Source organism: Alexandromys fortis, unplaced genomic scaffold (genome assembly GCF_014885135.2).
Source record: "Alexandromys fortis isolate MF-2015 unplaced genomic scaffold, M_Fortis_MF-2015_v1.1 scaffold_165, whole genome shotgun sequence".
Lineage (NCBI taxonomy): Eukaryota > Metazoa > Chordata > Mammalia > Rodentia > Cricetidae > Alexandromys > Alexandromys fortis.
In genome coordinates this window covers 2,003-15,647 of record NW_026068038.1, presented here as the reverse complement: position 1 = coordinate 15,647, position 13,645 = coordinate 2,003, and the positions used below count along the sequence as shown (strand labels likewise).

Below are 13,645 nucleotides of genomic sequence, written 5' to 3'. Positions count from 1 at the left end.
CACTTCTTCCATCAGGCACTTTGCTTATGGTGGACAGTGAGGAAGAGTACTTCCCTGAGGAGATTACCAAGCTGAGGAGGGACGTGGACAACGGCCTCTCCCTTGTCATCTTCAGTGACTGGTACAACACTTCTGTTATGAGAAAAGTGAAGTTTTACGATGAGAACACAAGGTACAGTTGTAGTTGGCATGTGCATGGCGGTATGGCTTTGGGGTTAGAGTCCCCTAGCAAGCTCTTGTGTGACTGTCTTAACTTGGGGTGGTCTTTGTAGGTAGTGGACTGTGGGTGAATAAAGCTCCTTGTGGAGACAGAGGTTTCTGGGCTCCATGATAGTTGGGGTCATTGTCTTTGCTTGCTGAGCTGAGACACCTGTGCTTTGGTTTCTGTTTGAGCTGTTCTGTCCTGCATCCTTCAGACTGAACATAAGAAAACTGACATCCACCCGAGGAACTGTTCCTCAGAGAGACCTGTGTAGTTAACGGCTGAATACTAGAGTGCTGTCAGTGCTGTGTTGTGTTACAGATTGTCTTTGGCAGAACCTCTCTTACTCCTAGTTCTGGCAAGATCTAGACTCGACTTGTCTGGGTTGGATGCCAGTGAAGTTCTGATTCTAATTTCATAAAAGAAAGCTTGAATGTGTTCTACACATTTACTGGAGCAGTAGGTTTTATATATTTCTCAAACCAAACAGCTTGTTTCAGTTCACACTTTTGTGTGTATGTGTGGACTGGATTGTGACAGAAGATACCATGTTTTGTCAGGGAAAGAGGAAGTATATGGGAGGATTTTAATTCTTGCCTCCTCTGTGCTTGCTGCCACTTTTACAGGCAGTGGTGGATGCCAGATACTGGAGGAGCCAACATCCCAGCTCTGAACGAGCTGCTATCTGTGTGGAACATGGGGTTCAGTGACCGTCTTTATGAAGGAGAATTTGCCCTGGCAAACCATGACAGTAAGGCTTTGTGTCTGTGTGTAGAGGCATGCAGTTGGCAGAAGGATGAGGGTTTGAGCTACATGCTTTTGAAGAAGAAATGGGATTCAAATGAGCTGTAGTTTGGAAAGACCTAATCAGTGTCCTCAAAAACCACATTTATGGCTGGGGCCGTAGGTCAGTGGCCACTTGTCTTGCATGTACAAGGATCTAGGTTCAGTCCCATCAGAGCTGAACCATGTAGCTCAGTTGATAGAGTGCTTGTCTACCTTGCACAAAGCCCTGGGTACTCTGCACATAAATTGGCCATGGTTGCTCATGCCTATAAATCCTAGCACTTGGGAGCCAAGAACCTGAGCCAGGTGTTTGAAGTCACTCTGGGATTATATGGCAAAACCTTGTTTCCAATAGGCAGAAAAAAAATGTTTATTTGTATGTTTCTTAAAAATTTCTTAGAAACTATATGTCACCAGCATTTTTTACTTGAAGTTTGAGGTGATTACTTCTAGTTGAAGTGCAGCAGGCAATAGCCATTTGTCTCTTCGGGTTAAAAAAATCTTTAAAAATAAATATAAGTGATGTAGACCACCTCTGAAATGCTGGGTCAGTGAGTTGAGGGTTGGGCATTTCTGCTTCTTTAATGGTGAGCAACTGTTTTCCAGTGTATTTTGCGTCGGGTTGCAGCATCGCCAAGTTTCCAGAAGATGGTGTCGTGATCACACACACTTTCAAGGACCAAGGTAAAGAAAGGGTACTGTTCACAGGCCTCTAGTGTCCTTTATCCCCTCTTTCCCCAGAGATTTACTGTGCATTTCACTCTTTTCAAGTGTCTGCTTCAGCAGTGTTTGGTGCATCCTTGCTTGTACCTCACAGCCCACTTCTGCGTGCTTGTTGGGTGTTAGGAATGCCACTAGCAGTCCCAGGCCTTCCCTTCCATCTGCTCTGGTTCCTGGTAAAGCTCATTGTAGTAGTATTTGTATCCTGTGGCATGGACCCTGGAGGATTCCAAAATGAGTATGACGGATTCTTGCTGATAATTTGAATATGTGTGTATAGTCTGCAAAGGAAATGGGGTTCTCCAGGTCAGGGCTCAAAATTGTCTTGGTCACAGTCTAAGGGTTATTCTGTGATTGGTGCGCTCTACTGTAGCATGGTCTTGATGGATTTGAGAGTTCTTAACCTGATGAAGGCTCCTCTTAAAAACACTTATCTTTTGCCACCAAGTAGTGGGAACACACACCTTTAATCCCAACACTCAGGAGGCAGAGGCAGGCAGATGTAAGTTCAAGGCCAGCCTGGTCTACAGAGATAGTTCCAGGACAGCCAGAGTTATTACACAGAGAAACTCTATCTCGAGAAACAAGCAAAACAAAACAACATCTTCCTTTCCAGTGGGCATTGCTGTTTGTCTGTGTTTACCTACAGTAGACATCCCTCAAGTCTGGGCCAGGCCCCTAGTATTGGGTACTCTGCTGAGTGCACAGAACTCACCTGCTGAGTGGAGCAGGGACAAATATGGCCGCCTCTGGTTCTGAAAGTTAGGTGCAGAACAGTAGGGCAGGACCTTCTTATGGCTGTCACTCCAGAGCTGGGATTCTGAGCTGTAGGACATGTCTCATCTGCGGTAAATGCCAGGAGAGGACATGCCTCCTGTGACAGCTATTTCCTCCTAAAATCTGATGGCCTATTTTCAGAGTAACTAGCAACACCACCTTCAAGGTGGCTGTTTTTCTGTAATGGAGAGACACTTTTATCAGTTGAAAACATGAAACAATGTTTCTCAACTGTTTGTGGTCACATTAAGCACCAGGTGACTTTAAGCCAGCCCCTAGGCCCAGCTCTGTAATAAGTTAGTACTTTCTAAATGCTGCTCTCACAGGCTTGCCACTTCTGGGGCTAAAAGTCATGGCCCCTTAGCTGGCTTACAGCCTCCTACAGTTCAGTGTTTTGGCAAAAGTAGATTTAATGATGTATACTTTGTTTAGTGTTTTAATATATTCTAAAAAGTCAGCTGCTTGGTGTTAACTTGGAGAGTCTTTGGGTATAAAAGGTAGGACGTTGATAGTACATGTCATGTTAGAGCAGAAAAGACCTTGTTGTCAAAGCTGACAAAGTGGCACAGACTTGTCATCCTAACTACTGTTAGCTATTGAGGCAGGAAAATCATAAGCTTGATGCCTGCCTGGGTGACTTAGCAGGACATCCCATCTGATCAGAAGTTAGAAAGAAAGGGATGAGGGTATAATTCAGTAGTCGAGTGACTTGCTTACCTAGTCTAGGTTCAATCAAGCCCCAGTTTCTCCTCTCCCCCCCCCCAAAAAAAAGAAGAAAGAAAAGGAAGGAAGGAAAACAGGGAGGGCAAGAAAAGGGGGGGAAACAAGAAAATTCTTACATAGCTTGGAGCTAGATGTAAGTGCATCCATGGCCATCTGTGTCTGTCCTATTAAATTCTTTATTTCACTCTGCAGAGGCGAGGTGTGTGAGAGCTGGCTACAGGCATAGTTGCAGATTCCAATGGTGTCTGGTAGTAGGGTAAACTTAAGTTTGCATAAGGTAAATTTAGTGTGGCTATGCTGTTGGCAACTGCCAAGGGCACTAGTACATTTTTGCATCTCGATTTATTAAATGTTTTATGTGCTGTCTGCTTGGCAGTTCAGACATGCTTTTGCTAGGGTGTGTGCTTCATCAAGTCTTACACTAAATGGCGTATGGACCGACGCACATTTTAAAGTTAACTACATTTGACCCACCCTATAATATAGCACAGAACCTGAGGTGTCAGTGCAGGCTGAACTTGTGAGAGCTGGAGTGTATTAAAACCAAAATTAATAATGCTTAAATACTGCTTCCCTGTTCTGAAGAGTTGCACTGTTTTGTTTGAATGTTGTTTTGCTGGTCTTGTGTTAGGTAGGTCAAATTTCAGTCCAAGTGGCAACTAGAAAATCAGCAATTCCCTCAGAGAACTCTCACCGCTGTTCTTGTTTACTGTAGGATTGGAGATCTTAAAACAAGAGATGAAATTTGTTGAAAATGTTCCCATTTTGGGGCTTTATCAGATCCCAGCTGAGGGTGGAGGCCGGATCGTGTTGTATGGAGACTCCAATTGCTTGGATGACAGTCACAGACTGAAGGGTAAGAAAAGAATACACAGGAGGACTGGGGCTGCAGCTCAGAGGTAGAGCACTTGCCTTGGACATACAAGGCCCTGGGTTCAATACCTAACATGGCCATAAAAGAAAAGGAGACACACACAGGCTTAATGGCTTGGGTACACGGTCCTCTTTGCTTTGTCTCTGGAGAGATGCTGGCCAGAGCTGGATAAATAAACAGGTACGTGTCCACAGGAGCCAGTCATGGGAGTGCCAGGTACTTTGATTGCTGGGATACTTCTGCATATACCTGAAGGCTAACACATAGGATACACAAACCTCTACATATCTCAGTATCTGCCTCTGTTTTCCCATCTCATGGGCATGAGTCACTGTCACCTGTTTAGTAGAGTCCCTTAACCTAGTTGACCCATGTTCTGCCCTTCTTAGGCTTCTTGCTAGGTTGTGTGAACTCATTAGTATATGTTTCTCTGGTCTGACTTCTCTTCCTGCCATGTGTCCTGGAGTCCTTGCTTGTTGCTCTCCCCTAAGACTTGAGAGTTTGGGGTGCTGAAAGCTTTTATCAGTACTCTGTTATTTTCTCAAGGACAGGAAGCAAGAAGGCAGAGCTAGTTCTCTGTTGTGCCTCCTGTACAGCCTGTCTCCTGTGTCCTCCAAGTATGCAGCTTATGTGCTTGGGTATGGATGGACCTTGCCTTCTTACTTTAGGGAAGGAACAGTGAAAACGCTACAGGGCTTTGGGAAGATGCTGGTAAGCCAGGCTTGTCTGGGACTCTGCATCTACCTCAGACAGTGAAGCCATAGGCACATGCCAGATGTCACATCTTTCCCCAATTGCAAGTTGATGTGACTGGACTTCAGTAGCTTATGTAAATCCTTAGACTATGACTGGTTTAAAAAAAAAAAAAGTAAGGTTTAAGGTCACAGCAGATAGGAGATTAATGTTTTATTGCCACAGAAATTCTCTTCAGGATTTGAGCTTTCCTGTTAAGAGTCTTTATTAAAATTTTAAGTGTCTGTGCATATGCATTTCAGATGGCAGCTTTTTGGGTCCTCGGGGGCTTTTGGCACTTGACCAGAAGTGCATGCTCTTTCCAGAGCAGAGTACTCAACAACCTTTCCCACTCTGGAAGCTGCTGTGGTCCAAATAGGTGTTAATGGGGCTTGGGCTGGTTACATGGGGGGTTGAAGGGAGGGAGTGGACAGAGAGAAACCAGGTCTGGGATGGGAGTATCTGCAGCCTCGTTAGGAGGGGGCCTTTGTGCAGTTCTTAGTGAGAGTTGCTTGTATTCTTAGACCTGGACTCTGAGATATCCAGAAAAGAATTACCATCTTGATTAGGACCACTGACTCAAGTAGTAGATGCTCTCCTCTGATCTTAAACTCGCTTTCCCATGCGTGTTCCCTCATAGTTCAAACCTACTTGTTCCCAGGATGGCTTCAGGTCCTTAGCAGCAGCTCATGTCCTTGGAGCTCCTTTTGTAGAGGCTATTCTTTTTTCAGTGGGTGTCACATGGCCTTGCCTCTGAATGAACCCTGTTCTGTCTTTGCCCATGAGCTGTCTGGAGCTGTGTGAGACTCAGGCAGGTGGTCCAAATAAGTCACAGTGGGGCTGAACTGCCTAGAGCCCTGAGACAGAGTAAACTCCACCTACAGTCACCTGGTACTGGAGCAGATTGCCCTGGGTGGGCTGGAACCCTGACCAATAAAACGCCTTCATCTCAAGAGTAGGGAGTCTGGTGAGGGTATCAGCTTCATGTTGACCTAAACTTCTGACTTCTGAATCTCCATTTCTCCCTCTTCATGAGAGCTGAGTGTTTTTCAGTTCTCCTGGAGGGATTCATTTTCACAAATTGGATCCTAAGTAGTGTGCCTGTTGACTCTGCAGACTGCTTTTGGCTTCTGGATGCGCTCCTTCAGTACACATCATATGGCGTGACCCCTCCCAGCCTCAGCCATTCAGGAAATCGGCAGCGCCCACCCAGTGGAGCTGGCTTGGCTCCTCCTGAAAGGATGGAAGGTGAGTATCTCTTATGATGCCTCAGCAGGGACTTGAGCCAGCTCAGTGCTGCATCAAGACATTGTACTACCAGCTAGTACGGGGACCTGCCCTTCTGTGGGAGCAGTGAATGTTTCTCAGTGTTTGCTGGTAGCCTGGCTACCAGCAAATGGATGGACAGGATGGACAGGCATTAGTAGGCCCTGTATGTAGGTGCTCGAATCCAGTATCTTTTAAAATAATTTTAATTTTGTGTATGGGGGTTATGTACAAGTGCCTGGTGAGGCTAAAAGAAGGCATTAGAGCCCCATAGAGCTGGAATTACATGTAGTTGTAAGCTACCCAACATTGATGATGACTGTTTTCTGCGGGACAGTAACACTCTTAGCCACTGAGCCATCTCCAGTCCCAAGGCCCAGCATCTTCAAGTGCTCTCTGAGAACAGGCACCAGGCTGGGTACTTTGTAAGGATTAGCTCAAGAATGCCTTTCAGTGATCTTATAAAAAGAGATAGTATTGGGCTGGAGAGATGGCTCAGAGGTTAAGAGCACTGGCTGCTCTTCCAGAGGTCCTGAGTTCAATTCCCAGCAACCACATGGTGGCTCACAACCATCTGTACTGAGATCTAGCGCCCTCCTCTGGCGTGCGGGCATACATTGAGGCAAAATGTTGTATACATAATAAATAAATCTTTAAAAAAAAAAAAAAAGACTGGATCTATATTTAAAAAAAAAGAGAGAGATAGTATTATTCTTGGTGTACAGATGAAGAAACAGGAGGAAGAGAGGTTAAGCAGCTACCTGAGGTCACTCAGGCCATGTGATGTGAGCCTAAAGCTCCCTGCCCTCCAGGGTCTGTGTGGATTGGTACTTGTGTACTCAAAGAACTGAATGTTCTCTTCCTTGCAGCTCTGTCCACAGAAGGATGTGAGCCACAGATGTCGTTTAGAATTTTATAGTAGCAGCTGGCCGTGGTGGTGAATGTCTATAATACCAGCTCTTGAGTGATGAAGGAACTAAATGGAGGCCAGACTGGCCTGTTGATAGCAAGACCCCATCTCAAAAGTAAAGAAAAGCCAATACTAAAGAAGGAGAAATCCCAACAGTTACATTAAAATATAAGGTGGACTGGGGAGGTGGCTCAGTTAGCAAAGTATTTGCCATAAAAGCATGAAAACTTCAGTTCGGATCCTCCCTCAGCATCCACATAAACACTGAGTGTGGCAGGGCATGTCTGTGACCCCAACTCTGGGTAAGCTAAGACACTGGCCAGCCAGTGCAGCAGAATCTATGCGTTCCAGGTTCCATGAGAGTAACGTAGATTAAGGATAACATTCAACGTTGATCTCTGGCCTGCACACACACATGTACCCACACGAACGTGTATGTCCATGTACCCCACATACATACAAAGTAGGAAAGGTAAAATTCATTTTAATAATGTATTTCAGTCTGGTGCTTTAAAAATTGCTTATATGTGTGTAGCCGGTGACTACAGTGTGGGGTAGCACAGATTTTAGAAATGTAATTGGTTTGTTTACTTTGCCAGAGAATTAAGTATTCTAGAAGAGAGGTTTTTCTGTGTTACTGCCCTTAGTAACCTTATATGCAAAGGCTCACTGCCGGTGTGGCCTTGATGAAGGGAACCAGGCACCCATAGGTGAGGTCCTGAAGCATGTGGGGGTAGTTGACAGAACACAGGGAGCTATTGGCAGAAAGACAGTTACTCAGCGCCACTTTGTATTTTTATAATGGTGATCACCTCTACTGTTCTTACTGCTGCTAACCTCAGGAAACCACCTTCATCGGTACTCCAAGGTTCTTGAGGCCCACTTGGGAGACCCGAAACCTCGACCTCTTCCAGCCTGTCCACACTTGTCGTGGGCAAAGCCACAGCCTGTGAATGAGACTGCACCCAGGTCAGTGTCTCCCTGTGCTCTCCTCGCTGTTCTCCAGGGCCTGTGACTCATTCCTTTTTTATAGGAGAGAATGCAATTTTGCTGACATCATTGTTAAATAATCCGATCTAGCTTGTCATTTTCTGACAATTGTGGAAATGAGCAAACCTCCATACTGATCTTTACAAACGTGCTTTGGTGGTGTCCTGCAGTCGAGTACTCTGGAAGGAAAGCTGGGGTCAGCCAAGTGCTGTCTTGAGCAGAAGCTAAGCTCGGGCTCCAGTTGGGGATTTGAGAGCTGTCATGAAGGAAGCTGTGCTCCCTGTCCAAAGTGTTGTGTATGGAATGCAGGTAGTTTTATTATTTATTTTTCTTTCTGCATCCAGGACTGAAGCTGCTCCTAGTAGGTGGCTTTTGCTAAGTACCTGCCATGTTGACTGTAGCCTTTGTCCACAGGAGCTGCACTGATGTGTGGCCTTGTGTGGCTCTGCCCCTCTGTCTCTCACCCGACATCATCTGCCTCATTCCCTTCAGTTTCTTAGACCTGAGTTCCCATTGCAGTTTCTCTCCAGCCAGGCCATGCTGAACTGTTTCTCCAGCTTGCACCTTCTAATTTCTCTCTCTGGCTTTGTGCCTAAGCAGGACAAAATAGGAGAAGTTTGCAGGGCTGGTGTATGCTTCTTTCAACTCCTCCTGGCATAGGCTTCCTTTAGGACAGTGTTCCACCTCTCTTCTTTTTCCCCTTTCGTGGCAGGCACTATGCTTGGTTCAGTGATGGAACGGTGTGGCCTAGCCAAGGGTAGGATCCACATCCATTCTGTGAGGAGACAACCTGGCCTGGTGTTGTTACCTGCATACTTTACTGCTCCATGAATGCAGGTTCCTCAGTGTTCTGCTCAAGGACCATGTCTTAGAATATCTGTCACAGAAAGCAAGAAAGGTGGCCCCATGGCGATGACTTAGTAAAGTGCTTGCCATGTGCTGAGTTTGACCCCCTAGAACCATGTTTAAAAAAAAAATCTGGGCACAGCAGCACGCACTTGTAACCACAGTGCTGAGGAGTGGGAACAGAAGAATGCCTAGGGCTTGCTAGCCAGTCTAGTTGAAGCAGCAGGCACCACATGTCACCAGAGACTTGTCTTACATAAATAGAGAGCAAGTCGTACACCACCATTGGCCTCTGTGCTCCCATTGCACACAGAAAGTTACACACATCACCTGGTCTTTAAAGGTTCTTCCCAAACCTTTAATTGAAGAGTGCTTTTCCATTTCAGTCTCCTTGCACATTTAAAACTTGTAGTATATTTCCATTTTTGAATCTTTATTTATTTAGAGCCTTCTGTTATCTTAGACTTTATGTTCCAGAGATGATCCGCAGCTCCTGCTCAAAGAGCAGCCAGGTTAGCTAGAGTGCCAGAAGCTCGGTTTTTCTCCCCAGTGCATGCTAAAAGCTCTGAGAATAGATAACAGTACCTTTGGTATCTGACTGGCCACATCAGATAATCCCTCCCACTCTGAGTCTGTCCAGGCTGCTGATAATGCTCAGCTCCTAGAATTTAATTTTGACTTGCTCTCGGCACCCCCTCTCCTTACCACACCACTGCGCTGCTCTCTTTATCTCGCATGTGACATCTTGAGGGAAGTTATTCTGTCTTCAGAGACTTAGAGTGGGATATATTTTGAGTCTCTAGAAGATTCTCTGTCTATGTCTCTGCAGGTTGCCATCAGCTATGCTAAGGGTAAGTTCCCATCTCTATGAGGTGAGGCTTTTTCCCAGGTCTTGGTTGGGCATCAGGTGTTCTTAGGTGTCATTGCTGTGGGAACACTGGCTCAAGGCAGACCCTCCGTCTCTGGACAGTGTGCTGTGAGACTGCAGTGCTAGCATGAGCTCTTTTACCTTGGTGCACCACTAAGAAGTGCAGTGAGCCCCCAGGTCAGCTCCAGGACACAGGACACCGTTAGAATGTTCACTTAGCAACACACTTTGAAAGCTTAAGACGCTATGGGTTCCATGTCTTTCTCAGTTTTTCAGACAGATTAACCCTGAGCAGTAGCATTAAGTCATGTAAAACAGGCTAAAATGCAGTTTTGTTGGAGTTGGCCGAGCTATGCTCAGCCAGGAGCCTCTGTGGTCTCTCTCATATCCCTCGCCAGTGACAAGCTATGCTTGGCTGCTGCTAGGACTGGTTGCCTGTGCCTTTCCCCAACTAAAGTAAAGACACCAGCCAACAATTTCTAGGAGAACTGACACAGGAAGATAAGGAATTCTTCATTTCCAGATAGCTTCCTTCCATTGGTGACTTTGGCTCTCCCCAAGGTGTCCACAGGCTGCCCATTACTGTTTGAAGTGTATCAGTCACTGTGATCTTCAGCCCTAATTGCATTGGCCTAACCAATTTCCTCAGACCTAGAGAGGAAACAGTGATGAGCTCTGCCTTACTCACACCCGAGTACCCACAGTTCCAGCACACGCTTTGTTGTTGTCACCACAGGCAGGCAGGTGTTTCCTGCTCACCTCTTCAGTACTGGAGTACTTGCAAATCTGTCCTGTTCTGATTGTGGATGCTGGTCTCTGAGTTCACCAGGAGCTCCTTCACTACAGCGCTTTGCATTCAGAAAGCAAGCTGAAGCCTAAAAAAAAGGCCTTCCATGACACCTTGGTCTCTGTGACTGTCCTCTTGCCTTGTCTGGCAGTGTTCTCAGTGTTGAACAGTAATGGTCTTGGGTGGGATATTTTATAAATCCCCTAGGACAGCTCTTCCTTACGTACTGTGATCTCAGAGCATGGATCTGACTTTTGCCTTTCTCAGGACCTAGATGCAGGCACGTTCTCTGACTGGCAGTCAGAGTTGGAGGGTCTCACGCAGCCCTGTATTGTTATGTGTCAGCTAAGCTTCCAGGTGAGGATGGGTGCTTATCTTTTTGTTCTCATCTATTTCTGGAAGTAATCTTTGGAAGCATCAGAAGCTGCTCTCCATTGACCTGGACAAAGTAGTGTTACCCAACTTTCGATCGAATCGCCCTCAAGTGAGACCTTTGTCCCCTGGAGAAAGTGGTGCCTGGGACATTCCTGGAGGTGAGTCCTTTAAGGCATCTTTCTGGGCTAAATCTTGCTGAGGCTTTCCAGGTGTTTCCCCTCCCCAAGGAGAAGAGCCCGGCCTTCTTGCCTTCCCGGGCGTCCCTGGAAGCTGTGGCGGTCCTGGTAGCCTTTGTAGTACAGATTGGCAAGGCTAAGAGTGGATCTAGAGATGAAGATGCTATTTCTCTTTAAAAATCCTATATTCACATTTTAACTTAAAAAACTTATTTTTATGTGTATGAGTGTTTGCCTGAATGTATATCTCATGTGTGCCTTGTACTCTTGAAGGTCAGACATCATCTTCAGATCCTCTGAACTAGAGTTACAGATTGATGGTCGTGAGCCACGATGTGGTTCTGGGAAGCAAACCCAGGTCCTCTATAAGAGCAACAAGTACACTTAACCACTGGTCCATCTCTCCAGCTCCTCTATATATGTATTTTAAATATCAATTTATAGTGTGTTTGCCACATGTTACACCTAAAATTTTCCACAGTAATTTGGATGCTCTTTGTTAAATTTCTGCAAGCAGGTGTGAACTGTGAGCACCAGGAAACAACTTTTCTCTACTGGGTTTCTGTTATGCTGGTCCCTGGGGTCTTTGGGTCCTCTGTAGCCTGTCTTGACAGCTAACTGAGCTGTAATAGGCTCCTGAGGTGATCCAGCTTGTCCTCTGCACAGTTAAGACCTTTGGCCTGAATAGACTTCCTGTCCAGGTTTCAATATTTTAGCTCGGAGAATTGGTCCCAGATCCCTCCAGCTCAGTGTGTGTGGTCCTTTAATTTTATAAATTCCTGCAGCCTTCTTGGGTACCTACCCCAGCCCTTGCAGGCTAGCCATGGGAACATCATGAGGTGAAGCCAAGATCCTGAAGTGTAGACATGGCATACGCCAATGATAGTAAGCTCTGGAACTCTTGGCATTGATAGTTACAGAATCATTGACTTTTAATCTGATGCTCCTCTGGTGGCCATTCCAGGAGGTATTGCCACCTGGGGAACACTGCCAACAGGCCTCTAGTATCTGTCTGTTTGGCTTCCTCTTCCTCAGCTAGCAGGACTCCAGCACTGTCCTCTTCCCCTCTGGATTGAGACTAGTGTGTCTTCCATTCATCTTTGAGAACCAAGAACCTTCTCTAGACCCTGCTGATGTAGGCTGGCTGTGACAGGATTGAGGCCTGCCTGACTGCCCACCTACAAGCCAAAAGGTTAAGCCACTCCCTCATACACATAGGGATGCTTGGGATCAGCTGATGAAAACGGGCTTTGTGACCCTCTCAGCAACACTGTGGTTAGCAGCCTAGGCTCCTAAACTCTGGCTCAGAAGTGATGTCTGCCACCCAAGCTAATGAAGTCAGTGTTTGGTCTCTGATGAACTGGTTCTCAGAAAGGCTATAGCTATAGTTTTGTGGCACCATTGACCAATGACTGTCCTCTTGCAGGGATCATGCCCGGCCGCTACAACCAAGAGGTGGGTCAGACCATTCCTGTCTTTGCCTTCCTTGGAGCCATGGTGGCCTTGGCCTTCTTTGTGGTACAGATCAGCAAGGCCAAAAGCCGGCCGAAGCGGAGGCGGCCTAGGGCAAAGCGTCCGCAGCTTGCACAGCAAACCCACCCACCAAGGACCCCGTCAGTGTGATCATCACAGTGGCCTGCCACAGGAGCCAACAGGCCTTGGACCACTCTGATGGCCACACAGGGAGGGCATCAGAAGAGCATTCTGGGAGGTGCCTGTTTCTAAGGAACCCATCTCCAGCTTGTGGCTGGATTAGTGTGTTCTCTCCAGGCATCTCTGAGGTACATCCTGAAGTACCTCACTGTGCTGGGCTCTGACAGGAGGGGCTCAGTAGCTCAGCCTCCAGTGGCATCAGGCCCATGACAGTGCACCAAAGACACAGAGCCTGGGAGGGCTGTCAGGACACACTTTCTACATAAAGCTTACAACCCTGACCAAGCGAAGACATGCTTGTTACAGGCTATTTTCTATATTTATTATGGGGAGAGTCATTTTAAAGACTTGTGCTATTTGGAAGCAAAGTTGTTGTTTTTGTTTGTCAATCGAGTGCAGTTTTCTGCAGCGACATCATAAGGAATCAGATTCCATGACCTCTTTGATGAGAGGACAGACTGAACTGAAGGGAATGTGCATAGATCTGGGAAATGCAGGCCTTCGCTTTATTTTTATAAGTATCAACTGCCATCATGTTTTGTAATTTGAGGTCTTGATTTCACCATTGTTGGTGGAGGAAATTTTCAATAAATATGCATAACCTTACAAAGCTGGAACATGTTGTATACCAGGCCCCTGCCACCCTCCCATTCTCTCTGATAACCCTGAGTGGGGTCTGGGTTAGCTGGGTCACACACTGTAAAAATGTCCAGTGTTCTCACTAGGTAATGTGGCCAGCACCATTTGACTCTTAACTCCAGAACATTCTTATCACTCCCAAGGAAAGCTCAGGGCTGGAGACTGAGGTGGAATAGCCATTTGTGCATCTTCCGTGGAGAAATGCTGTCCCTAGCCCGTTCTTGGTTTTTAATGAGGTCATGTAAACCTTTGTCACTGCCTTGTGAGCTTTCTTTACATGTCCTTATCAGACTTGAAGTACAGTCACTTCTCCCAGGTGCC

General features: G+C 46.3%; 1 protein-coding gene across 1 annotated transcript in view; it reads left to right on the top strand.

Moving 5' to 3' along the window:
- The window catches only part of Mbtps1 (membrane bound transcription factor peptidase, site 1), a 53,163-nt gene extending 39,876 nt beyond the window's left edge, over nt 1-13,287 (top strand). The window contains exons 15-22 of the mRNA XM_050165126.1: nt 16-172; nt 829-953; nt 1,595-1,672; nt 3,924-4,064; nt 5,931-6,062; nt 7,833-7,959; nt 10,884-11,014; nt 12,459-13,287. Coding sequence (XP_050021083.1) covers nt 16-172; nt 829-953; nt 1,595-1,672; nt 3,924-4,064; nt 5,931-6,062; nt 7,833-7,959; nt 10,884-11,014; nt 12,459-12,655 — 1,088 coding nt within the window. The 3' untranslated portion in view covers nt 12,656-13,287. The remainder of the gene's footprint in view (nt 1-15; nt 173-828; nt 954-1,594; nt 1,673-3,923; nt 4,065-5,930; nt 6,063-7,832; nt 7,960-10,883; nt 11,015-12,458) is intronic.
- Nucleotides 13,288-13,645: the final 358 nt, after the last annotated feature.